Source organism: Coptis chinensis, chromosome 5 (assembly GCF_015680905.1).
Source record: "Coptis chinensis isolate HL-2020 chromosome 5, ASM1568090v1, whole genome shotgun sequence".
Taxonomy (NCBI): Eukaryota; Viridiplantae; Streptophyta; class Magnoliopsida; order Ranunculales; family Ranunculaceae; genus Coptis; species Coptis chinensis.
The window spans coordinates 76,551,561-76,579,338 of NC_141460.1; the positions used below are offsets into that span (position 1 = coordinate 76,551,561).

A 27,778-nucleotide genomic window follows, 5' to 3' on the forward strand; every position below is an offset into this window, starting at 1 on the left:
AACATGCCCAACTCGCTAAACAACTATTAACAAATGTGATAATAATGTAAAAAAGGTAAAAGCAAACCACAACACAAAGATTTACCGTGGTTCGCCAATGATGCCTACTTCCACAAGAGCCAGTTCTTAATAAAGTGGGAAGGAAGATTACAATCTCTCCTTTCGGTCTCTCACCTTACTAGATCACTCTTATCTCTTTTCTGTGGTTGTATCTCTCAGAAAAGGTTCTCTCTCTTTGTTTTAGTCCGGATTCCAATCCTTTTCCGACTTGTTAGGTTAGGGTTTTCCAAAACCTTGATTTTTGGTTTTATCTCCAAAACCAAATTTGGGTAATCAGAGCAAAGCCCACGAAAATTAGACTGGCCTTGGAAAGGCCAATGTATCTTGGAGATCGAGCTGGTCGCCTCTATATGGCCTGGTCGCCCCTAGTCTATTGGAACCCCGAGCCGAAGTCGCGAGCTTCATCCGAGCTGAAGAAGGCCTTGCAAGGCCTCGACATTTCCAACGAATTAAGCCCGTTTCTCCGCTCTGTTTTCTCTCCTCATGTGAGGGATAACTCCAACAGGAAGAAGGTTTCATCTGTTTTTCTCATCTCTCTACTGTCCTTATTAATTATAAGGCTGATAGGTCCCCTTTAATTTAGCTTTCGTACATAGGCTATTTTTTTTGTATAGCATCACCTTTATTCTTTAAACTTGTTGTAAAGGTTAACTGAAAATCCAACTGTTTTAATGAATATTTCTCTCATCTATTTGCTGGATATACTGATTTGTGGTTCATATGGCCGTCTAGGTGGCTGTTGCTGTACGTAACAGGTCCGTAGAAATGGTGGAGGCCCTTTACAACATGAACAGGGTACTTATGGTCATTGCTTTCGAAAACTATCACACGCACACACACACATACACGAGAAATTATTGGTTCGTCAGTTGCAATGGCAGAATGTTGATATATTATTCTTGACTGCCATTGCAGGCATACTTATCCCTTCCTGAGGGCACAGCATCTGTTGTTGGACTAATTGCAATGATGACTGATCACTATAGTATCATGGTGAGCTTGGAATTTAGTTTTCATCCATGGTTTCAGATGCTATTATGTTGGACTCTGCTTTTAATACCTTTGTTTTGCTGGTTTATAGTTGCTGTCTTAGCTGTTGGGAATGCATATTTTTTAGTCACTATTTTTTCTACCGGAAATTCCGTGTGCCAAGAGTGAACCTACATGATGCATATCATTGGTTAATTTTCCTTTTCATACGAACAATATGAATGGCGAAGTCAACTAGACAGTTGAAACGCATTTTTGAAATACATAGTTCTTGAAAACAATAAACTTAGTTAGACAAGAGGATCCATATACCCCCTTAAGTTTAGAGTTAAGAGCTGATGAACACAAATATATGCAAAAAGAATGGAAATTATAGGTAGAGCGGGAGTTTCTGTATGACACGAGACAAACACTAGATGCAAAGCTATATCCTCTCGTGCTCATCAGAAGCCCAATTAGTTTCAATATTTTTTGAATAGCTGATCAGACAAGAAATATCTAGCAAAAACACTTAGCTTGTGTTCGCGTGTACTCTTTCTAGTTTGTGGTTTCTATTATCGTCTTAATTTTTTGAAAACGCACCCAAGAGTAATATTTTCTGCTACATATTGTTTATTTGGAAAACTCTCATGCTTCCTTATGCACCATTTGATTAAGGCTTATCTGCTCTCCCAAACATTTTATCATCTCGTGAGGTTAACCAACTTGACATTTGAAAGAACTTCAAGCCAAGTGAAGATATTTGTTTTTCCCTTTATTGATGGCATTATTGACTGTATAAAAACTTAAGGTTTGTTGCCGTGAATGATAATTCAGATATTTTGCAGGTAGCCGACCTTGTGCTGTTGGAAAAAGGACTCCTCGTTTCCTTGTTTCATACTCATATGATAAGTATGAATCCCAAAAGTTTGTTTCACACTTTCACCCAATAAACAAGTCAGAAAGTCAGAGGTAGACACCAATGATGATGAAGTTGCAGTCTTAGTATTGGCTGAGGCTTTACAAAGAGGAGGTTCTCCACACGTTTCTCAAACATCTAAAAGGACGAAGCAGCTGATGAGATCTTCACCAGTTGTCAATCATGGACGGATGGTAATATTATTTTTGCTGTCTCCCTCTCCTGCCTTATGATTACTGAAAGCGGAATTAAGATGTCAAACTTCTATGGATGAATTTCAGCATGCAGATTCAGAGGGGGTTCGTTCTAAGGTTTATGGTGTCACCACGGACGAGGATGGTTTTGAAGGTAGTTTAGGAAGTAGGGAAGCAGAGAATGGAAATTTTGCCAGGGATACAAGTTATATGATGGATACAGAAGGCGTTGGTACAGTAGAAGTTAAACAGAAGGGAAAGAGGAGTCATGGAAAGAAGTCAAAGATCCAGACTGCTGAAAATGATGCTTCTGATGATATTAGGGAAGCATGCAGCGGCACTGAAGAAGGATTGACAGTGAGTTCAATTAAAGAAAAAGTTGAAGATGAGGTCACAAATCGAAGAAGCGAGCGGCATTCCCCCCATGGTCCAAGAAAGAGAAGCAGACAACTTTTTTTTGGAGGTAAAGTAGACCAGTTTTTCTTGAAATCTATCTACTGTTGCAACTGCAACTGGTCTTTTTTAAAGTGTTTTTTGTTCCTAAGAGCATTTGCAATGCAGGTGATAGTTTTCCCCCCCCTCTATCACCGCCACCTCATCACTTTTCACCCTCTTTTTCACCAACCCGGTGAAAAACAAGGTGAAGTTGTGCAATGCAAATGTGATAAAAAATATTTCGGACGGGATGTTAGATTCCGTCTTGAGGTTTTTGATACGAGACGGAATGTAACATCCCGTCTGATATTTTATAACGAGATGGGATGTAACATCCCGTCTGATGGCTCAATATGAACAGACGCGAACAGGCTCCATTTTCACTTCCTTTCCAGCCAAAATTCCGATTTTGTAGCCTCCATTAACAACCTTTTGACACAAATTTCCATTCATAATGACTTCTCCACCCCCCAACCCATCCCCACCAACCTCACCACATGAAGAGCATTCCGATGGTTTGGAAATGTTAAAATTTCCAAAAAAATGGGCAAAAGGATCGTCGCCGAGAACGCTGCGTAATGTGAGCGAGGAGGACTAAATTGAACTTGGGTTCAATTTTTCCACCGCTAGGAAATCGAGGAACACCCACCATTAGCGTCAACATCGGTCCGACACGTAGCAAATCGAGTGGCGGAGTCTCAAGTAAGTTTTTTTTTTTTTTTTTTGTTAATTATTATTATTTATGTTAGTTTATATCAAGTTTGTTGTTGTGTAATTAGTTTGAATTTGTCGCATTGTTTAAAAAAAAAAATAGTTGTAATTATATCGTATTGCGGTTTGTTGAATGTAGGAAGTACACTTATGGAAAGTGCGTTGTGCACTTTCAAATGTCAGTGTCGTGGTGGCGTTGTATGAAATCAAAACGGATCCTAATTTTGTCACGGTTACCGACATTATATCCGCCACACCATTTGGGAGCTTTTTGAATTCTAATTTGGGACAAAATGATCAGGCGTTGTTGTTTGGGATAGTTGAGCGGTGGTGGCAAACTACCCACACATTCCATTTCCCATGGGGTGAGCTTGGGATTACCCCTCTTGATTTCACAATGCTCACGGGTATCCCAATTGGTTATGGAGATGCCGTTCCTTTTGATGAAACTTTAGAGGTTTTTACTACGGCGATGAGTTTCTTTGAAGGTTTTGATTTGGTTGAAGATGATGAGCAAGACGAGTTTTTGAGATTATCGGATGAGCAGTTTAAGGGAGGAGCTATAAATATGAGTTGGTTTATTTCGAAATATTTGAATAGACTCAAGGAGAAGCCGAAAGATTATCATATTGGTGAGGAGTCGATCCACGAGTATGTACGTGCCTTCCTCTTCTACTTTGTTGGTGCGGTATTATTTGGATATGCTGATAGTTATTTACGTATCGGGTGGATGGCCGCCCCGACGTAGAGAGGATGTGGGATTATGACCGGGTCAATCCATCTTGGCATACCTTACCGTTGGCTAGACCTCGTAGTTGAGACGAAAGCCGCTAAAGGCAATTTGTCTTTGCTTTGTTTGGATTATACGGTAAGTCTTATTTATTAAGTTATTGTTTCATTTCATTTATTTATCTAATTATTAATGTTGACATGTTTATATATATATATATATTGATATTGTATTTTATCTATTGATGACAAGATTGGTGGTACTTAACATTTTCGGTGTGATGCATCCCGTGTTGAAGAGGTTGGAAGAGGATGAGACTCATGACCTGATTCCACGATTCAAGCATGGGGGCTTCATCGAAAGAGGAGGGGTATGGGGACCTATCGCGATAATATTCATAACACTCGCCGCCAGATTGAGCTTTTAGGAGCTAGTCGAATTGAGTGGCAACCCCGGGCCGAGTCCTTCATCTTCGGACCCTTTTTACGCGGATATTCCGGATGTTCCAGAGAACACGAAAACCGTAGACTATCATATATGTGTCATAGAGCAAGGTTTCTTTCTCACGCTTAATGATACTTATAGGGTCGATCATCGCGATGGTACCTTGGGGACGGATGTTGGCGGCAAGTATCCGGAGAGATTGTTATACCTTACCCACCACCTATAGATATGATGACCTCGATATTCTTCCCCTGGCCGTTCTTTCACACTATATAGAGCAAACCCAAATGAGTGGCGACGATCGCCTTTCAGTTTTACGGCGATTATGACTTATATTGGAAGAGGGTTGGTCGAGGTCTCTTGCTAGGTGCGCTATACCGGGCACCAATTTTGAAGGGGTTATACGGAGCATTGAGGCCCGACATTCATTTCCCAAGAGAGGGTGGAGTTGCCACAGTCACGACCCGTGGTGTTTCATGATATTCGGATGCCGCAAAAAGAACTCCACAGATATTTGATGATGATGACCTTTGGCATTGGAGCATGATTACTTCTCAGGAGCAAGATATGAGAATACCTATTCCACCAGTAGATGCCGCAGTGGTAGCAGATTTATCAGTACAGTTCGAGCAGTTAGCCGAGGTTAGTATGATTTGAATTTATTCATGATTTGTTATTATTAGTATTCACTATAACCCCTAACATGCATTTGTTTTGTTAAACAGGATGAAGTAAGGTCGGAGCTCCTTAACTACAGCTCTCTCAGTTATGCCATGCGTGAGTCCTTCATGGAGTCCTCTCGTCGCAGTTTTGAGTACTTACAAGAAGAACGTAATCGAACTTTGCAGCTTCATAGACGTGTGCAAGAGTTGGAGAATGCTGGAAGTGGAGTACCTCAAGCTCAAGCTCAACCAGAGAGGCGACAACGACGTAGGGGGGAGAGCTCTTCGACCGAGCCTTCTCGTGGGGGGAGGAGGTCTCAGTAGATATTTTTTTGTAGTTTGTAATAACTGTGCGCCATTACTTGTCTTATGGCGTTTGGGATTGTTGTTTGTAATGAATTTTTTATTAGCAGGTTTTTCTTTGATGAGTTTTGGATATGAATATGTCATTAAACAAAGGAGGTTATGTCCAATTTTTTTTAGAAATTATAAGTTAGTTTTTTTACCGAGTTTCGGTGTTAGACTTGGGTGTTGTTCATGATTGTTGTTTGTCTTATTTATTATTTTCAAAGTATATTAGCAGGTTTTGGATATGAATATGTCAATAAAACAAATGAGGTTATGGCCAAAAAATTAAAATTTATAAGTTCAGATGTTTCCAAAAATGGAACATTCGTTTCGCTTGTTTCACATTCGTTTCACATTCGTTTCACTCATTTCCTGTCTTTGTTGAAACAGAAAATTTTGAGTTTGGAATATCACTCATTTTTGCAGGTGGTTTGGTTCGGCTGAGGTTCCTCGACAGGAATAGTGTATGGGGATACCGAGACGGAATGTAACATCCCGTCTGGTTTTTAAGTCCCTCTCCCTCGCGACTTTTTTACTATTCCAACCAATGGAATTATGGATGGGGATGGTGGCCCATTTGGAATTATTGAGGGTACATTTGGATAGACATTTGGATACAATGTGTTGTCACTTGGAGAGTGAACAAAAATCTAATAAAATGTGTTGTCAATTGGTAAGTGGACCAAAATCAAGTATCACATGTGACCTTATCATATGTGACCTTACCTTTAATATTTCGTTTTACTCTTCTTTTCTTTTAGATCAAACAAACAACATAGCCATCTGCTTCCCCACAACCAAGCTAAAAATAGGAAAAATGTCTAGAGAAGAAAGAATTGCATATAACCAAAGGTTATGGGGAGGATCTAGTAGTAATAGTTCGCCTTCCGGTTTCACCGGTCGATCTTCCTCGGTAATTTGGCGAAGATGACTACATGGAAAAGTAAGAGATGAGCATAATGATATGATGATGAGGCTAAGGAGGAGGAGGAGGTTGCAGTTATTATCCACTGCTGGGGCATTATTGACTCAAGCAGCCATTGAAATTGAAGATGTGGATACAGACAAACGCGGTGGATCTGTGAAGGGCAGAGAGTACACGTTTAGAGATGGTGGTGATTTCAGTAAACAAAAGATAATGAGGGATTACTTCACAACACCTTATAGGTGGCCTCCTCATAAGTTTAGACGAAGGTACAGGATGACAAGAGAGCTTTTTATGTATATGTTGCATACTGTTGCATCATTCGACGATTACTTTAAAGACAAGGTGGATGGATTGGGTCGGCAAGCAATTTCTGGGTTACAAAAGGGACTAGCTGCAGTTGCACAATTAGCAACTGGTTGTTCTTCTGATTCAACGGATGAGTATTTACAAATTGGAGATTCCACAGCAAATGTATCTATGAAGCGTTGGTGCAAGGCAATTATCACGGCGTTTGAGGAAGAGTACTTGAGACGACCAACTGAGGCAGACACTGCTAGGATATTAGCTGAAAATGCGGCAAGGGGTTTTCCAGGAATGCTTGGATCAATCGACTGTATGCACTGGGTGTGGAAGAATTGTCCAAGTGGATGGGCTGGAACACATGTAGGGTACAAGAAGGAACCAACTTTGATACTTGAAGCCGTTGCAGACAAACATTGTTGGATCTGGCATTGCTTCTTTCGCCTACGGGTTCGTGATAATGACATTAACGCGTGCTTCATCGTTCTCATATTTTTGAATCATTAGAGCAAGGTGAGGCTCCCCGCTGTTGCATTTAATGTGAATGGTAATGGCTATGATATGGGATATTATCTTGCTGATGGTATTTACCCAAAATGGGGCACATTTGTTCAAGCCATTCGTTATCCAAGAAATAAGCATGAAAAGATCTTTACTCAACGCCAAGAAGCCGCAAGAAAGGATGTTGAAAGGACGTTTGGAGTTTTGCGTGCACGATGGCATATTGTTAAGGCTTCGCGTGACGTTGTCATAGTGTTGTTGTTCTTGGAGATATAATGAAGGCATGCATTATAATGTATAATATGATTGTTGAGAATGAACGTGAAAGTGGAGTTTGGAATTGGAAAGGTCAGAGGAAAGAAACAATACCTGCGCTCTTTCAGGAAGATGATGGTTTTTATTTTGTCTATCAGATTATTGAAACAAGAAATAAAATCAGAAATGAAGTTACACATACTAATCTTCAAAAGGACTTAGTTGAACATGTTTTTAATTGGACTGGCATTGAAGAAACAGCAGATCCGGTACCAATTTATGATCCAAATTGGTCGGATCCAGATGAGGGAGAAGGAGGCGAAAATTAAAATGGAAATGAAAGTGTATTTCCTATGTATTTCCTAACGTGAACTATTAAGTTCCAACGTATTTTCTATGTATTTCCTAATGTATTTCCTATGTAATTCCTATAAGTTCTTATGTGTTTAATGAGTTATGTTTTAATGAACTATATTACAATGTATTTTAATTTTATTGGTAATTGTATTTCTATGAAAATAATTATATTGGACAGAACATACATAGTGCATTAATTAAAAAAAAGTTAGATAAAATTACATAGTTCATTAATTAAAAATACAATGAAATTAAAATACATAGTGCATTAATTAAAAAGACAGTGAAATTAAAATACATAGTGCATTAATTAAAATATATAGTGCTTTAATTAAAATAAAATACTAGATATTACATAAGCTTAGTTAGAGCTAGAACTACCTCTAGCCCTTGCCCATTCAGCACGTATTTCAGCTTGTTGTTGCTCGATTATAAAAGCGGTATCGGGATGAAGGACACTTGTATCGGTCGCTAAAATCTTAGCTTCATATTGCATCTTTTGAAGCCGATTTTTTTCCAATTGAACCTAAATTTTTTCTGCTTGAATCCGATTTTTTTCTTCTTTTGCCATCACAGTTCTTTGACCATATGCAAGTTCCCTTTCCCTAAGTTCTAAGCATTTTTGTGTTTCATTTGCATCCTATGAAAATGTATCCTCTAAACGTGTAAAGTAACCCTCCAACATACCAACTGATTTTTCTTGGTTCCTTTTGGACTTGGCTTTCTTCGATCCAAGAGGACGCTCCATTTCTTTTGGACGCTCTATTTCTTGAGAACCCTCCAATTCAACTCCACCAACACTTGGTGAATTAGAAGTTGAATCTTCACCATCATTTTTGCGACCTTTTCCCTTTGTGGGGCGGCTTGACCTTGCCTCAAAAACGTTACTCCACTTTGGATTATCCTTGAGTATAGCGTAACAATGATCAAGTGAAAAAGCCGATTTTTCTTGTAGTTGGTACGTCATCCTTACCTCGGACAACTAAAAAATAAAATGGTGGTAATTAGACTAAAATAATCACTAGGACTAAGATAATTAAACTAAAATAATAATTAGACTAAGATAATAATTAGACTAAGACTAAAATGGAAATAATAAATACACTAAGATAATTAGACTAAGACGGAAATAATTAGACTAAGACTAAGATAATTAATAAATTCCAAATTGACAACGTTGTAATTACCCGGCTTTGTATTGTTGTACCACTTGCATGTCGAGCCTCCACCGCATTCACAATTGCAACAAATTTGTTCATCATTTTTGAAATATATTTCCACCTACCGCTAATTGAATCGGGAGACCTATCCGACCCACGTGCTTGATTGAACTCATTTGTTACACGATTCCAAAATCCTTTTGTATTTTGGAAAGCACCAACAATGGAGTCTTCACTAATTTTTATCCAAGCAAGACATAGAGCTTGATCATCGGACATGCTAAAGTGAGCTCTCGCTTTTGCTTGAGTGCTACCACTTGCTTGAGATGCTTGAGTTGATGCCATTTGATATTTGGTTTTCTTAAGAACTGATTTTAAAGAAGAAGAAATATGATATATGATTGTTGGAAGTGTGAGTTGAAATGAAACAAATGTTGTATATATACCAAAGTTTTTTATTTTGACCGTTTTTGACCGTTCTGACTTTTTGACCGTTGGTAAACTAGCCGTTAGGACTCCGGACGGGATGTTAGATTCCGTCTGGTGAGTTTTGTAATCCAGACGGAATCCAACATCCCGTCCGAAGTTAACAAGTCAGTGAAAAACTCAGTGGAAGGTTTCACTTTGTTTTGAACTGGGGAAAATTATCACCGAGTTTATCACCCTGCATTGCACAGCACTTTTGGACCCAAGTAGGTGATAGTTTTCACTTCCCCTATCACCTGCATTGCAAATGCTCTAAGGATCAAGGAGTTGTCACGGCTTATCGTCTTGGAATGCTCGTGGCTATCTTTTTCTATATATAGGAAAAAGGGCTTTTTTATATTTTGTTTGAAAAGTGATGCACAATTACTTACTGTTCCTTTTTCTAGACGAAGCAAGTTTGGTCATATCTTTACAAAATTTAGTCTAGATTACATACATAATTGGATGAGAGTGAAAGGATTTGAGTGACATCTTTAATGGGTTTCATGCTTAAAGACAATGATTTTAGGGGATCCATAATTTGAAGTTCTTACTTATGAATTATGATGGCTGCTATTATGCTGTCTTATGGTTGGTAACTGTATGAGCCTTTTTGTTCCGTTGGTTTGTTTTTAGGCGATCTCTTTTGTCTCTCTATATACCTATTTTGATCAAATATGTGAAGCTGCAAAACACACACCTAGAATCAACCTCTAAATTGTCATTTTAAACTGAAAGTCCCTTTAGAAGTCTCTATGAATTTAAGGATTTTTAGTGGTCTTGGCGGAAATGAATGCTCCATTGGAACATGAGTTGGGATTCATATTTCTGTTTGTGGGCCACTGGTCATGGGTGAGCTGTTTGATCGGTTTGAATCCTATGGCCTGCATGCTTTGATGTTTTAAGGTTTGAGCCTGAGACCTCTTACTTGATACTAGTGTATTTGCAAACTCTACATGCGAGATTTTCAATCAGAATGTTTATTATTTTAATTTGCATGAAAATCATATGATGAAATTAAAACTTGTGAGTTTAAACTATAAACATCTTAGTATTGAAAAATAGGCCCATGCGTATGGGATTTGTAAAAGTTTTAGAACATACCTCGCATACCAAGAGGTGGTATGCACTCACACTTGTGCATACAATTTTTTTTGTGATGTTTGGTATGTACTAACGTCTGTGCATACCTCACATACTAAGAGGTAGTATGCACTGACATTTATGTATACCATTTTCTTTGTGATGTTTGGTATGCACTGACGTATGTACATACCTAAGGTGGTATGCACCAACACCTGTGCATACTAGGGTATTATTGTCTTTTTCGGACAAAAGTCAACTATTGTCCTTGAGAGTGTTTTTGAAATGAGGGTGGGTTTTTTGGTTCGTTATTTTAGAATTTTGTCCTTTTCAGCTTTGTCCCCTTCTAAGAAATAGTCAGACACCTATTCCTATTAATTATGTAAATTAGAATTAGTTCTCATTCATGTATATTAAGCTTTGTTTAATAATTTATTGGCCAAGAAACTTTTTGAAGGGAGCTATCTTTTTACACATTTTGAACATACGGTGTTTAAACATTAGACATTATTTCTGCGAAGTTTGTATTAATCAATTGAATGTGATTGTTGCAAGCCAACAACAATAATTCTTTTTCTATTGTATGAGCTTAAAAGGACTTCATTTACATATGTAAGGCATACAAAAGGTTAGTGAATGGTTTGCATGCTGCAAGTTAGGTTTCCATATCCATCATGGTTGAAAACCATCACTATCCAGTGTTAGTTGATGCATGCAGTTACTATGGCTACTATTAAACTAGCAACCAAGCAAACAGTTGAAATCCCTTTGATTGACGTAGGTAGTCTTCTAGCACATTTTCTCTTTTATTACTCTCTTGGCTCATATGCTTTTGTGAGTATAATCTATAGGTTAGGGATATATCTTAATTCAATAGTTCGTTTTAAAGTTACTGATTTGTGTCAATCTATTGATGTTTTATATTTAAAACTATTATGTATATGGAAATGCAAGTCTGACAAGAAATTTGTCACTAAGTCGTGGTGGTAGCAGTAGAGGACGAAGGCAGAGAAGGGGAGAGGATGTGAATATGTGATGCATCCACTCAAGGTTAGCTTGGAGGAGCTTTACAATGGGACATCCAAGAAGCTATCACTCTCACGAAATGTCATCTGCTCCAAGTGCAAAGGGGTTCGGTGAGTCCACGGCTCCACACTTATGGTTTTGTGTTGTTATGGATATCCCAGTGAGTTGCACAAATGTGATCGTGGTGAATTGCATTACATATTTTTTGTAGGGCTTCAACAATGTATATTATTAATCAACACTTAACTTACACAGTTGAGATTCTAATAAGATATTACCACCAAGGTACCTACTAAATGCCAAATGGAACAAGGCTAGCCTAGGAAAATACAAGTTTTGATGCAGATGGATATATGTAAGTTCATAGAATAGGATATGGACGCATGCTTAGAAGTGTTGTTGGTGATGTTAGTTTTAGCTTATAGTGGATATCACTGCTCAATCTTTGTTTTGCATATGTGAATTGTGGATCTTTAATTATTTGTAGTGGCTAGGAATTTGTTAGCGGGAAATGCTTTATGAATGGGGTTTATTTTTAATTTTCCCCTCTTTTAAATTGGGTATAAGTTTAGATCAGATGATTTTTGCTTAGATTACGTAATGGGTGATGCAACTGCGCAGTAGCTGGGGAATGAGTAGTTTTCAAGAGTGAATTATTAATCCCCTGGATTAGTAATTGTTTAGCACCTGTTGATACAAATATGTTATTACATTTTCTTGCTCACCAAAAATCTATGAAGGTATGAATAGCATGAGAGAGGATGGTTGAAAAGTTTGTGAACATACGTGAATAATTGGTGAGTTCGCAGTAACCAAAACAATATTGGTTGATTAACCATATATAGTTGAATAGCTGATAGTGATACTCTAAAAGTGAAAGCTCATTGCCTATTGTTTCTTGCTAGATATTGCTTTAGGTCTTATCCTTAAAGGCTTTTTCTGGAATTGAGATGATGAGGCAGTCGTGTCATTAGTTATTAGTTGTTGCAGATTTTGTCATTCTCCCATCGAAGTGGAATGGCACCGTTACTTGCTTCATGTTTAGCCATAGTGCTCCATTGAAGGTATTTTTTATATACTATTTTTCCATTCTTCAATTCTCGCCTGTCGAGAATTAACTTTGATGACTTCATCTCCTTGCTTCATTTTCTTCCTTAACTTTTGAGATATTTTTTCGAGCGATACTATTTTAGATAGATCCTAGATTATGAAGCAACGACAAAAAAATATCAATGCTTTTCACTTTTTTAGATTTTTGATCGTTGATTCGTTCTCCTTAGTAATTTTTCTTTTTGATATTTGTCACTTCCTTTTCCATTGATGTTCATCAACATAGCGGAAAAGAATAAACTATACATATGGATCAGCGGATAAAACTTTTAGCATGCTGCAGGAAGCTTATCCTATCAACTCACATTACAAAGCTTCAAATAGCTCAATGTGGAGTTGTGCATTATCTTATGTGGGAGCTCTAAGTTCATTATGCTAAGGTGATAAGGACATAACAACTGAAATCTGGAGTACATGCTGTAAAAATGTGCTCCATATTACTGTTGTTTGATAAAAATATTTATATACAATTATCAATGACATGTTTTTCAACTTTTATAATTTTGTAACTTTTGCACTATTACAAAGAGAAGTTATACTAATTTATTGTTCTGTTTTTGTCCTTTTCAGGCAGACCTCAATGCTTTTGCAAGGAACTCCGAGGGGCTAATCTCCAATTTTGTCAGTATAATTCACCCCTTGCAAAGTGGTTCCTGTGCTTATATTTGAAACGATTTCTAGATTAAAGTAGCAATTTAACGTTGTGGCAACAACTACCTTGGAGAGAGCTGAATTTGGTGGTTGAGTGTATGGGAAAGGCTAAAGTAGACATTCTTATTAGAACATATTCATTATATGCAGAGTTTGGTTAGTTTTTTCCGAAGGCATTGGCTATATTGAAATAGTAGATTAAACTTACTGAATAAATTTTAATTGGAAATAACATATTGATATTTATATTAGTTACTAATACTACGTTTGGCTTTGGCATGACACATACATACTAGCATTGGTACTTCTATGACAGTAAACATGCTTCTACCATCAACGACTACATTTCTTGCTTCTCACCCCCAAGACGTCATTATTGCATTAGATTTAGAGGCCGGATCTTCTCCACCCGGGTGTAAAAAGGGGCCTTTTACACCTTACAAAATTATAGTGACACCTGTCTACTCATTTAACCCCAAAAATTTACGCAACTAACGGTGTTACATAAAATCCAAAAAAAAAAAAAAAAAATCGGCTACAAATTAGGAAGATTCTATACGTGGTTTATCTCCACACTCTCTCTTTCGAAAAGTGATCTTGAAGTAAAAAAATAATCTCGAACAGAGAACAATATTCTTTCCGTTTTTCACTTTTTCTCCGAGAAAAACTAATAATCATCTCTCTTTGGTATGTTATTCTCACTTTTTAACTACAATTATATACTTGTACTTAAGCCTTATAATTTGTCCCCAAAAATTATGGAAATGTGAAACTCCATTTGTATTATGAAGTTGCCGGTTGAATCAATTTTTTTAATTGTTAAGCCTTATATACTTGATGAAGGAAGAGCCATAAATCTTTCTCTCACAAGACTTGGGGACGTTATTCTTTGCTCTAAAAAGAAATCGTGGTCATGTAATCGTATAGGCAAGTTCTCAACTGGGTTTTATCACTTAAATTAATTGTTTATATTCCTTTCTTTGGGTTGTGAGTTCCTACTACGAGGATGATGATCTGTTCTTGCTTTGATGCTTCTAGTCTAGCTTAACATGTTTATTTCATTGTTTGCAGAAACAGTAAGCTAACTCAAATTCTCAAAGATTCACTTGGTAGGATATTGCAACTTTGAGTTTATATGTAGTTGTTCGTGTTACCCGTTTTCTTACTTGTTTCCTTCTAACTTGTTAGGTGATGGTTCAAAAGTGTTAATGCTTGTTCACACTAGCCCATGTGAAGAAGATGTTGGGGAGACTACTTGCTCTTTGATTTTCGCAAAGAGGGTGAGGGCTGTAGAGTCAAACAAAGAAATTCATGAGGTACTAACTCTTGAATGTCCTAAAGTATTAATGTTTATTTATTTATTTTTGGGTACAAACATGCTTAGTAAGTAGCAGTGGTTTTAAATGGTTTTGCCTCGTCGTTTTATTTGAGCCCAACTGGTTTAGGTAAATGATGCTAGTGAGAAAGTCTACTTATTTGGTCATAATCAGCCTGCCATGCTTCAGGACTTGAAGAGGCATCGAGAAGAAGACTATTGTCGAACTCAATCAAAAGATGAGAGATGCCGAAGAAGATTGTCGAAAGTCAAGAACCAAATTCTGAAAGTGAATTCTCCTTTATGAGACAAAAAAGATCCTTCAATTCGCTGAGATGATAAAAAGATATTCCATCCTCGTAAGCCTTTTTTCAATTTTCTTTGTTTTTTTTTTCGGTTATGCTATTATAATTTGTGAGCTGACTATAATCTTATATAAATAGACAAGTTCCTTTTGTGTGTTTCATATTTAGAGGAGCAGGAGTCTTTAAGTATGATAGATACAATAATTAAACGTGACCTAAGTAAGTAATTTAGCCAATTATGTTTCAAGTATCAATATCTTCCTTAAGGGCTGCAATAATATGGTCTGTTGTACTTGTCAAGTATGTGGCACACTCCTCTATGAGACAAAATACAGTAAATGCCGCAGTAGCGTTACAATTATGTGCTTAACAACTATGTGCAATGGATCTTTAGCTTAAATGGAAAAAGCGCTTGAGAATTGGACCATGTCTCCAATGTATCTCAAGAGATGGTGGTTCAAGTCCACCAAGATCCTTCAATGATTTGTAGAAAGATTGTCTAACTAGCCAAGGCGTGGAGCTAGGGACTGTGCTTCTTGATAGCTCGCGTTGAATTGTTAGTGGTTCTGTGTTGCTTTGGGGTCCTCGCAGTGAATCTCGGCGATTGTTGTAAAGTAGGAGTTGGTCCTTTACAGGTGGTTATGTCTGTTGGCTTGGGTTTATGAAAATCTCCCTCACTTGGCCTTTATGTCAGACTCTGGTATAGGTAAGTTATCTTTGTCCTTCCTGGTTTAAACACTTTTATATTAGTTGATTATAGCTTATATATATGGTTCTTATCAATAAAGTTTTTTTTCATCAAATAAATAAAAATAAAAATAAAAATAGGTGTTGAGATGTGCTGACGGAGAGCCTTGACAGAATTAAAGTGGAAATTTAATTCTTTGAGAGTTGTTCAGTAAGTTAGGGGGTGCTGAATTAAAGTGGAAATTTAATTCTTTGGAGCTTGTGCTTGCACAGTTGGACAACTGCTGCTGCTCATGCCTATAAGGAAGTTAACGGGGATGTCTATGGAACTTTTCGATATGTCAATCGAGGACAAATTAGGAACTATGCAGTCCAAATAATGATGCAAACCTTTACGAAATTCCAAATTTGGTTTTCAGTTGTAGAGTCGTGGCTGCCTTCTTATTTGTGTTGTAATTTTTTAATGATGAAAACTTGCATTGCTCTTGGAATTTTCGATCATCGCAATTGGAAAGCTATATGAGATTGCGGACCACTGGATTTTTTCGCGGTAGCATTAGTCGCGGTGCATAGATAGTGAATGAGCTAAGCTATAACTTGAAATGATTTCCTCCATAGGAGTCGTGCATTATGATAGGATTCCAAAATGTCAAATCATTAATTAGTAGTCATTTTATGTAGATATTCTAGTTATGTATAAGCTGCTAACCATTATAGACTTGAGGTTCATTGTAAGAAATTCGCTTCTGGTAGGTATTTAGATGAACAAGTACATATAGTGCTCTTCAACAAGGCAAACGTAATGATAAAGAAACTTAGATTATTGTCCACCAATAAGAACACTTAATAGTGAAAGTAGGGGATTGCAAAGCATTTGAGAATCTAAAAATACCGCCATACCGCATTCTTCTAGAAAAAATTGCAACAAGTTAGATTAGTCTACTCTTCATGTAAACGTTGATATGATATGTTTACAATTTTCCCACTCTTCACTTGGAATAGGACACAATTGGGAAGATGCTCGAAAATCGGCCGCACGCTTCCTTGCATTACCGCCGCCATCTTAAGTCTCTCGCTCATCGGGCAACCTCGAAGTTGGAGGATAGCATCGCGATACTCATCGACATCCGAAGCAAGGAAACACGTCTGCTACCCATCTTCTTCCAAAGCAATGTCCATTTTAGGGCCTGCAGACTTATGAGTCGGAGAGAACACCAAATAGATATTGTAAGTGGAAAAGTACATTTGCATTTGATACTTGAGCCGCCCCGCCCTCCACTTTTAGGTAAAAACACTAATTAGCTAGTAGCATCCCAAGCCAGTATAATAACATCATCGGCAAGTCATATTTGTCCAAAATACCATTGTTATAATTCAAGAACACAAGAGTTAGAGTGAAAACACTCAGTTTACAAGTTCATTGAATTTTAAACAAACAACAAATAAAAACAAAATGTAAGTACGTAAGTTTTCTCATTTAACTACAAATCAAGACTTCCTACATAAATGAAATATAAAGCAAGCACTATTTTTTTTTTCTTTCCAACAACTAAAACTAATCTAGATAAACATATTGTAGCTTATGCATATTGGTCGGAACTGATCCAGCCCACCTTGTCCAACTTTCCTTTTAGAACGGTTTCCCACATTGTTGCTTCCGCCATCTAACGATCGCCAACTGGGCAAACCGGAGGTAGAGGAGCATTATCCTTTAGCACAATTGGCACAAAATGTGTTCCTTCATTTATGTGGCAAAACAGCGATTATCCGAACATTTCTTTCGGACTCGTCCTCAACGGGAAATACGTGAACACATAATTTTGGTGGCTTATAGTGACAAAAACAACATTAAAAGCACTTGCAACTAAGGAACCCATGTCCGGGAGATCAAACCATTCTTTCTCATTCATTGTAGAAGACTTGGTACACTATAAGTTTCTTTTGTGGTTTTCAAACCCGTCATTACCGCATAACTCAGATAGTAATTTGCATATCGTGATCAACTCTTCCAAAGATAAGACCCCTTATCCGTCGCCATGCTAAATCATCTCAGATATCCTAACAAGGTGTAGCTATGGATCTATAACCACAATGCCTATCCGGGGTTACCTCAGCCAAATCTTTAATCATATCGCAGATCAAAGGATTAAAGTCGGGCAAAATATTTTCCCACTTATGCTCGAGGTCTTCATTTTTTAGAATTATCTCCGACCCAATATTTTTTTTCTGTTTCTCTTCAATTTTCTTTTGGTCTCTTCTCTTTTCTTGTCGTCATTATTGCTGACAATTTGAGAGTCTTCCAAATCAAATTTTCCGTCAAGGAGTTCTTGAAAGCTAAATGAGTCAAGGTCATTAGGCGATCCACTCAGCCCCAATAATACAGATTCATTATTGCTGAAGTCCAACCTTCTACGTGGTGGTAATTGATATTCTTCAAATTTGAAAGCCTATATTAGTAAAGAGATTGATATAAGCTACATTGCTACAAAATGAAAATCTAAATATTGGCACGTAAAAGAGATATCCCAACAGCAAATAAAATGATATCGAGATAAACATACCCGATCAGATTGAGTTCCAATAGTATTATCTTCGGGATGAACACATTCATTTAAATCGTAGTCCCCACATATTGGTTGATTGTGATTGCCCTCCAATTTGGTATAAACTACATTGCTACAAAACCAAAATATAAGTATTGGCACGTAAAACATTTCAGCAATAATAAATAAAATGATATAAAAATAAACATACTTGATCAGATTGAGTTCCAATAGTATTCTCTTGGGATGAACACTTTCATTTAAATCAGGTAGTCCTTGAGTAATATTTATATCACCTTGTTCTTAAAAAAATAAGATGAGACAAGTTAAAATGTTAGGCAAATGTTAGATGAGAAATAAATGAGACAATATATGCAATCACATGGGCAAAATAAAAATGTACGTGAATTATGACAAACCTTTCTTGTTTCTCTTTATCTTTTTTGAAGGCACTTGCGTTGTGTTCGTTTGTTTCTTTTTCTTTTTAAGCTCCAATACGCTTTTCAGTCGAGTCCCGTTCATTGGTCTCCCTTTTTCAGATCCGGATGCAACAACCAATACTTCGTCATCATTTTCTTCAACATTTGTGGCAACACCAGATCTTTTGGACTTCAAACATTGTCTTAGATATATTTCTTTCATTGGTACAACCTGCTCAACTTCTTCTAATCCCTTTTGGAGTGCATCTTTAGCTTTTAGATATCCATTTTCATTGACTGCGCCCTTTGTCACAAGCTTCATTGCCAAATGACATAACTCATTGTATCGCGAAAAGATTGAACCGCATTGCAATTTGACAAATTTGGTTTGCTACCATTGTCTCTTACAACTCCGACTTTCATTTGCTTTTAGTCCACCTCTGTAGTATATATTGATTAGGAATCGTATGTATATTATTATGATAAAATACCTTCAATATGTGACGACAAATAAGGCCAAGGGACTCAAATTTTTTGCAGCTACACTCAGTCTGAAAGTTAGACATATCAATTGCGACCTTTCTTACAGACCCTTCTCTAGTAACTTCATATGTGTATGTTGTACCATCAACACTGCATTCCTTGATGTTATACATAAGATGTTCCTTATACTCAACTTCAAATATTTCAAAAACAGCATGTGTGTACATATCAGACGCTTGCTTTAGCATGGGTGTAGAGACAAATAACCTTTGGGACATCTGAGATGAATTGAAATCAGCTTCAATTTCGCTGTCGTCGAGGACCAAGTAGACACTCAAAACGATGAACAAACTTAGTCAAACTATACTTTCTCTTCACATAATTTTTCAAGAGACTATTGGTACTTTCTCCACGCTGAGTAGTGGTCATGTCTGCACAAAAAATGTCTCTCCCATACACTAATGCCCATTTCTTCTTTATTTTGATCAATTCAACCAACCACTTATTTTCCAAAAGATCATAATCACACAGAGATCTTGTCCCATCTTGATAAAAAAATATCCTCTGTCTCACAATTGTATACACACTTATTGAAGTAAGTTTAGAAACCCGTGAACTCAGATACATGGTGGAGGTGCTTTCCAAAGATTTAGATATATATGCCACAAACAAAGACGATCTTTGTGTTTCGGGAAAACAATTGGGATAGCCTTCGCCATTCTTTGGACACCGGTAGGTAAGAATAGTCTTTGGTGGTTTTCCCGACATTGCTTGTAAAAGGTTTCAAACAACCATTTAAAAGACTCGGCACTTTCATCTATCAAAAGTTTAACCCCAAATATAATAGATCGTGATATGATGATTGACACCAACAAATGGCTAAACGGTCGTCCATACTTGTTTTGTTCTGTAAGTCGTTATCAAAAACAACAACATCTCCAAAGTAATTATAATCCATCATCGACGTTGCATCGGGTCCGTAACATATTTGATAGTTGATTTTCATCATCACGCTAACTCATCATCAAAAAGAAAGATGGATTCTCGGCTTTCTTCCTTTTAAAATATTCTATAATTGCATTCCCATCTCCGTGCTTGCCAAGTTCTTGCTCACGCTTCTTACGGAGATAATTTTTATAATCGATGTATGTAAAACCAACATTTTCTAGTCCTCCAGCTTGATGCGTCATATATTTATAACCATCAATAGGCGCAATTCCTGCAGCATCTAAACTACTAATTTCTGCTCCTTGTGGCTCTTTAACACGCCTTTGAGACCTCAACAGATACGTCTTGGATGGGGTTGCCAACTCATGGTTATGTTCATGTACCACCTCAATAACAACCCATTCGTTTTTTACATTCGAAACAGCCATGCAAGCTTTGCAACCAATTCTTGTTTCATATTTATCATTTTTCACATTTTCATTCCGCTTTATCCTTTTACGCACACCTTCCTTGAAACATACAAAGAACCACCTCCTCACTGTTCTATCTGCTCTATAATATATTTTGTCCTTCCTAATACTAAAACCGATTTTACGAGCGTAGGAATTATAACTTGCATATGCCTCTTCCTCAGATTGAAAAATCAATCCCTCATATAACAAATCTTCCATTGTTAGTTAAAGAGATTTTCTTTTCTTTGGAGGGAGTATGAATAAAACTTTTTTTTTTTTTTTTTTTTTTTTTTTCGGATAGAGAGTTGAAGAAGAGGGCGAGATTGTGGAGATTTCCCTCCCCCCTATTTTCCACGTACTGAATCTTGCCTTATTCTTCCTTATTTGTAGCGATTTTGTTTTGATTTTTTTGGTATCTTCTATCTAACACCGTTAGACCTCTTTGTTATGGGTGTTAAACAGGTGAACAGGTGTCACTATATTTTTGTAAGGTGTAAAAGGGCCACTTTTACACCCGGGCGGAGAAGATCTGGCCTCTTAGATTTATATTGTTCGCATACAAGAGGTGTAATTCTATTAACCATGATTGTCAACACTGATGCCATCAAACTTATCTTACGGACTGTGTTGACACTCTATCATGCAGAATAAAATCAAACTGAAACGCCTATTCCGTTCAGAGAGGGTGTTGGCACTCCATGTAGGTGATAGCAATTAGCAAGCTTCGCCTGCTAAAAAACAAGCACTTCAGTTTGTTTTGGAAAGCATACATAGTTTAATTTACTAGGGTCGAATCAAATGTTTGAAATAAATCTTCTGAGGGTTTTAATATTTTGCTATTTGTCAGTTTGCCATAAATAAATACCATTTAATTAGACGTGTAGAAATTGAAAAGACTGGAGAGAGAGAGAGTACGAAGGGTTCTCAACAACAAAAAAAAATTACCCCTTGCTTTTCTCGCCTGCTTCTCAACAACCAAAAAAAATTCCAATTCTTCAATTTTTATTTTTTTGGTAGCAAGCATTGTGTGGGTTCCTTCGTTTAGTGATCCTTAAACGGCTGTTAGCTCTTTGTGATCCAATAGGGCTTGAGCATTTCAATAAAATATGATCTCTTTGTTTGTATAGCTCAATTTTAGAACTTCATCAATTACCTAGAATCTGGATTTGTTGTTTCTTGTGGCACCTTTTTAGTTACTAAGAGTTGTATTTCATGAACTTCAGTGTATTGCAGATTGTTTCTAAGCTGAGGCCATTGTCTCCTATCTTGAAAATTAACATGTATTGTCTTTTTTTATAATAAATTAAAAAATGGGTTTGTGCGCTCTTATTTAGGGTTTTGCCTCTGCGTTGGTTATATATGGTCCCTTCTCTTCCCCCGTCTTCCATTGTGTTGTGATTTTGCTCTAAACAGGTTTGTATCCTTTTAGTGAATTGAGCTTTGGGGTTTTTAGAAAAAGTATAGTTGCTATCACTCTTGAATTTAGGTAACTCCTTTTATTTGTTTTTTATATTCTCTAATTTGTAAATGTTTTTCATTGATGTAGTTCGAAATGGAAAATTCAGCAAGTATTGCATTGCATTTATGTATGTTCTAATTCTTTACTACTGTTGTCTGTATATTGAATGTTATCATTGTTGTTGCGTATTGCATTTAATTAAAGAGGCCAGATCTTCTCCGCCCGGGTGTAAAAGTGGCCCTTTTACACCTTACAAAAATATAGTGACACCTGTTCACCTGTTTAACACCCATAACAAAGAGGTCTAACGGTGTTAGATAGAAGATACCAAAAAAATCAAAACAAAATCGCTACAAATAAGGAAGAATAAGGCAAGATTCTGTAGACGGGAAAATAGGGGGAGGGAAATCTCCACAATCTAACTTCCAACTTCTTCAAAAAAAAATCCGAAAAAAAAGGGTTTTATTCATACTCCCTCCAAAGAAAAGAAAATTTCTTTAACTAACAATGGAAGATTTGTTATATGAGGGATTGATTTTTCAATCTTAGGAAGAGGCATATGCAAGTTATAATTCCTACGCCAAAAAATCGGTTTTAGTATTAGGAAGGACAAAATATATTATAGAGCAGATAGAAAAAGTGAGGAGGCGGTTCTTTGTATGTTTCAAGGAAGGTGTGCGCGTAAAAAGGATAAGCGGAATGAAAATGTGAAAATGATCGTGAACTAAAACAAGAATTGGTTGCAAAGCTCGCATGGCTGTTTCGAATGTAAAAACGAATGGGTTGTTATTGAGGTGGTACATGAACATAACCATGAGTTGGCAACCCCATCCAAGACGATCCGTTGAGGTCTCAAAGGCGTGTTAAAGAGCCACAAGGAGCAGAAATTAGTAGTTTAGATGCTGCAGGAATTGCGCCTATTGATGGTTATAAATATATGACGCATCAAGCTGGAGGACTAGAAAATGTTGGTTTTACATACATCGATTATAAAAATTATCTCCGTAAGAAGCGTGAGCAAGAACTTGGCAAGCACGGAGATGGGAATGCAATTATAGAATATTTTAAAAGGAAGAAAGCCGAGAATCCATCTTTCTTTTATGATGAGTTGCGTGATGATGAAAATCAACTATCAAATATGTTCTGGACAGATGCAACGTCAGTGATGGATTATAATTACTTTGGAGATGTTGTTGTTTTTGATACGACTTACAGAACAAACAAGTATGGACTAATCGTTTATGCCATTTGTTGGTGTCAATCATCATATGCAGTCTATTATATTTGGGGGTGCGCTTTTGATAGATGAAAGTGCCGAGTCTTTTAAATGGTTGTTTGAAACCTTTTTACAAGCAATGTCAGGAAAACCACCAAAGACTATTCTTACCTACCCGGTGTCCAAAGAATGGCTAAGGCTATCCCAATTGTTTTTTCCCCAAACACAAAGATCGCCTTTGTTTGTGGCATATATATCTAAATGCCGGAAAGCACCTCCACCATGTATACAGAGTTCCTGGGTTTCTAAACGACTTCAATAAGTGTGTATACAATTGTGAGACAGAGGATATTTTTTTATCAAGATGGGACAAGATCTTTGGTGATTATGATCTTTTGGAAAATAAGTGGTTGGTTGAATTGATCAAAATAAAGAAGAAATGGGCATTAGTGTATGGGAGAGACATTTTTGTGCGTACATGACCACTACTCGCGTGGAGAAAGTACCAATAGTCTCTTGAAAAATTATGTGAAGAGAAAGTATAGTTTGACTAAGTTTGTTCATCGCTTTGAGTGTCTACTTCAGCCCCCGACGATTGTGCAGAAATTGAAGCTGATTTCAATTCATCTCGATGTCCCAAAGGTTATTTGTCTCTACACCCATGCTAAAGCAAGCGTCGATATGTACACACATGCTGCTTTTGAAATATTTGAAGTTGAGTATAAGGAACATCTTATGTATAACATCAAGGAATCGATGTTGATGGTACAACATACACATATGAAGTTACTAGAGAAGGGTCCGTGAAGAAAGGTCGCGAATTGATATGTCTAACTTCGGTGACCGAAAGTGTAGCTGCAAAAATTTGAGTCCCTTGGCCTTATTTGTCGCCACATATTGAAGGTATTTTATCATAATAATATACATACGATTCCTAATCAATATATACTACTACAGAGGTGGACTAAAGCAGTGAAAGTCGGAGTTGTAAGAGACAATGGTAGCAAACCAAATTTGTCAAATTGCAATGCAGTTCAATCTTTGCGATACAATGAGTTATGTCATTTGGCAATGAAGCTTGTGACAAAGGGCGCAGTCAATGAAAATGGATATCTAAAAGCTAAAGATGCACTCCAAAAGGGATTAGAAGAAGTTGAGCAGGTTGTACCAATGAAAGAAATATATCTAAGACAATGTTTGAAGTCCAAAAGATCTGGTGTTGCCACAAATGTTGAAGAAAATGATGACGAAGTATTGGTTGTTGCATCCGGATCTGAAAAAGGGAGACCAATGAACGGGACTCGACTGAAAAGCGTATTGGAGCTTAAAAGAAAAAAAAGAAACAAACGAACACAACGCAAGTGCCTTCAAAAAGATAAAGAGAAACAAGAAAGGTTTGTCATAATTCACATTACATTTTATTTTGCCCATGTGATTGCATATATTGTCTCATTTATTTCTCATCTAACATTTGCCTAACATTTTAACTTGTCTCATCTTATTTTTTAAGAACAAGGTGATATAAATATTACTCAAGGACTACCTGATTTAAATGAAAGTGTTCATCCCAAGAGAATACTATTGGAACTCAATACTGATCAAGTATGTTTATTTTATATCATTTTATTTATTGTTGCTGAAATGTTTTACGTGCCAATACTTATATTTTGGTTTTGTAGCAATGTAGTTTATACCAAATTGGAGGGCAATCACAATCAACCAATATGTGGGGACTACCTGATTTAAATGAATGTGTTCATCCTGAAGATAATACTATTGGAACTCAATACAGTCAGGTATGTTTATCCCGATATCAATTTATTTGTTGTTGGGATATCTCTTTTACGTGCCAATATTTAGATTTTCATTTTGTAGCAATGTAGCTTATATCAATCTCTTTACTAATATAGGCTTTCAAATTTGAAGAATATCAATTACCACCACGTAGAAGGTTGGACTTCAGCAATAATGAATCTGTATTATTGGGGCTGAGTGGATCGCCTAATGACCTTGACTCATTTAGCTTTCAAGAACTCCTTGACGGAAAATTTGATTTGGAAGACTCTCAAATTGTCAGCAATAATGACGACAAGAAAAGAGAAGAGACCAAAAGAAAATTGAAGAGAAACAGAAAAAAAAATATTGGGTCGGAGATAATTCTAAAAAATGAAGACCTCAAGCATAAGTGGGAAAATATTTTGCCCGACTTTAATCCTTTGATCTGCGATATGATTAAAGATTTGGCTGAGGTAACCCGGATGGGCATTGTGGTTATAGATCCATAGCTACAACTGTTAGGATATCTGAGATGATTTAGCATGGCGGGCAAGTAAAGGGGTCTTATCTTTGGAAGAGTTGATGCAAATATGCGATTACTATCTGAGTTGTAACGGTAATGACGGGTTTGAAAACCACAAAAGAAACTTAGAGTGTACCAAGTCTTCTACAATGAATGAGAAAGAATGGTTTGATCTCCCGGACATGGGTTCCTTAGTTGCAAGTGCTTTTAATGTTGTTTTTGTCACTATAGCGCCACCAAAATTATGTGTTACGTATTTCCCGTTGAGGACAGGTCCAAAAGAAATGTTCCGGATAATCGCTGTTTGCCACATAAATGAAGGAACACATTTTGTGCCAATTGTGCTAAAGGATAATGCTCCTCTACCTCCGGTTTGCCCAGGTTGGCAGTCTGTTAGATGGCCAGAAGCAACAATGTGGGAAACTGTTCTAAAAGGAAAGTTGGACAAAGCTGTTTGGATCGGTTCCACCAATATGCAGAAGCTACAATATGTTTATCTAGATTAGTTTTAGTTGTTGGAAAGAAAAAAAAAAATAGTGCTTGCTTTATATTTCATTTATGTAGGAAGTCTTGATTTGTAGTTAAATGAGAAAACTTACGTACTTACATTTTGTTTTTATTTGTTGTTTGTTTAAAATTCAGTGAACTTGTAAACTGAGTGTTTTCACTCTAACTCTTGTGTTCTTGAATTATAACAATGGTATTTTGGACAAATATGACTTGCCGATGATGTTATTATACTGCCTTGGGATGCTACTAGCTAATTAGTGTTTTTTACCTAAAAGTGGAGGGCAAGACAGCTCAAGTATCAAATGCAAATGTACTTTTCCACTTACAGTATCTATTTGGTGTTCTCTCCAGCTCATAAGTCTGCAGGCCCTAAAATGGACATTGCTTTGGAAGAAGATGGGTAGCAGACGTGTTTCCTTGCTTCAGATGTCGATGAGTATGCTGATGCTATCCTCCAACTTCTGAGGTTGCGATGCTTGAGAGACTTAAGATGGCAAAGATTTGCAAGGAAACGTGCCGCCCGTTTTTGAGCATCTTCCCAATCGTGTCCTATTCCAAGTGAAGAGTGGGAAAATTGTAAACATATCATATCAACGTTTACATGAAGAGTAGACTAATCTAACTTGTTGCAATTTTTTCTAGAAGAATCGCGGTATGGCAGTATTTTAGATTCTCAAATGCTTTGCAATCCCCTACTTTCACTATTAAGTGTTCTTATTGGTGGACAATAATCTAAGTTTCTTTATCATTACGTTTGCCTTGTTGAAGAGCACTATATGTACTTGTTCATCTAAATACCTACCGGGGCGAATTTCTTACAATGAACCTCAAGTCTATACGGTTAGCGGCTTATACATAACTAGAATATCTGAAGAAAATGACTACTAATTAATGATTTGACATTTTGGAATCCTATCATAATGCACGACTCTATGGAGGAAATCATTTCAAGTTATAGCTTAGCTCATTCACTATCTATGCACATGCCTAATGCTACACGAGAAAAAATCCAGTGGTCCGCAATCTCATATAGCTTTCCAATTCGCGATCGAAAATTCCAAGAGCAATGCAAGTTTTCATCATTAAAAAATTACAACACAAATAAGAAGGCAGCCACGGCTACAACTGAAAACCAAATTTGGAATTTCAGAAAGGTTTGCATCATTATTTGACTGCATAGTTCCTAATTTGTCCTCGATTGACATATAGAAAGTTCCATAGACATCCCTCGTTAACTTCCTTATAGGCATGAGCAGCAGGTAGTTGTCCAGGTGCAAGCACAAGCTCCAAAGAATTAAATTTCCACTTTAATTCAAACCCCTAACTTCTTGAACAACTCTCAAAGAATTAAATTTCCACTTTAATTCGTCCAAGGCTCTCGTCACAAGACATCTCAACACCTATTTTTATTTTTATTTTTATTTATTTGATGAAAAAAAAACTTTATTGATAAGAACCATATATATAAGCTATAATCAACTAATATAAAAGTGTTTAAAACCGGGGAAGGACAAAGATAACTTACCTATACGTAGTCCGACATAAAGGCCAAGTGAGGGAGATTTTCATAAGCCCAAGCCAACGGACATAACCACGTAGAAAGGACCAACTCCTACTTTACAACAATCACGAGATTCATCTGCGAGGACCCCAAAGCAACACGGAACCACTAACAATTCAACGCGAGCTATCAAGAAGCACAGTCCCCTAGCTCCGCGCCTTGGCTAGTTAGACAATCTTTCTACAAATCATTGAAGGATCTTGGTGGACTTGAACCACCATCTCTTGAGATACATTGGAGACATGGTCCAATTCTCAAAGCGCTTTTTCCATT

General features: G+C 37.0%; 2 protein-coding genes and 1 long non-coding RNA gene across 4 annotated transcripts; 2 read left to right on the forward strand and 1 right to left on the reverse strand.

Moving 5' to 3' along the window:
- Nucleotides 1-899: 899 nt before the first annotated feature.
- Nucleotides 900-4,020, forward strand: LOC147498990 (protein ALWAYS EARLY 2-like). 2 transcript variants are annotated; one of them, XM_086560807.1, is made up of 4 exons: nucleotides 900-1,053; nucleotides 1,878-2,142; nucleotides 2,230-2,605; nucleotides 3,428-4,020. In XM_086560807.1, exons 2-4 carry the CDS (start codon nucleotides 2,107-2,109, stop codon nucleotides 3,490-3,492), a joined length of 477 nt encoding a protein of 158 aa, XP_086416933.1. In that variant the 5' UTR covers nucleotides 900-1,053; nucleotides 1,878-2,106; the 3' UTR covers nucleotides 3,493-4,020. The 2 variants fall into 2 exon arrangements, with proteins under 2 accessions (XP_086416933.1, XP_086416932.1); XM_086560806.1 differs by lacking the exon at nucleotides 3,428-4,020 and adding an exon at nucleotides 2,704-3,091.
- A 938-nt stretch (nucleotides 4,021-4,958) lies between these two features.
- Nucleotides 4,959-5,633, forward strand: LOC147498991 (uncharacterized). Its single transcript, XR_015194393.1, has 2 exons — nucleotides 4,959-5,104; nucleotides 5,188-5,633. It is a non-coding gene; the product is annotated as an uncharacterized LOC147498991 (long non-coding RNA).
- Nucleotides 5,634-20,073: 14,440 nt separating this feature from the next.
- LOC147498992 (protein FAR1-RELATED SEQUENCE 5-like) lies at nucleotides 20,074-20,679 on the reverse strand. The gene has a single exon (XM_086563392.1). The coding sequence runs from the start codon at nucleotides 20,677-20,679 to the stop codon at nucleotides 20,074-20,076; it is 606 nt and encodes a 201-aa protein (XP_086419518.1).
- Between the last annotated feature and the right edge of the window lie 7,099 nt (nucleotides 20,680-27,778).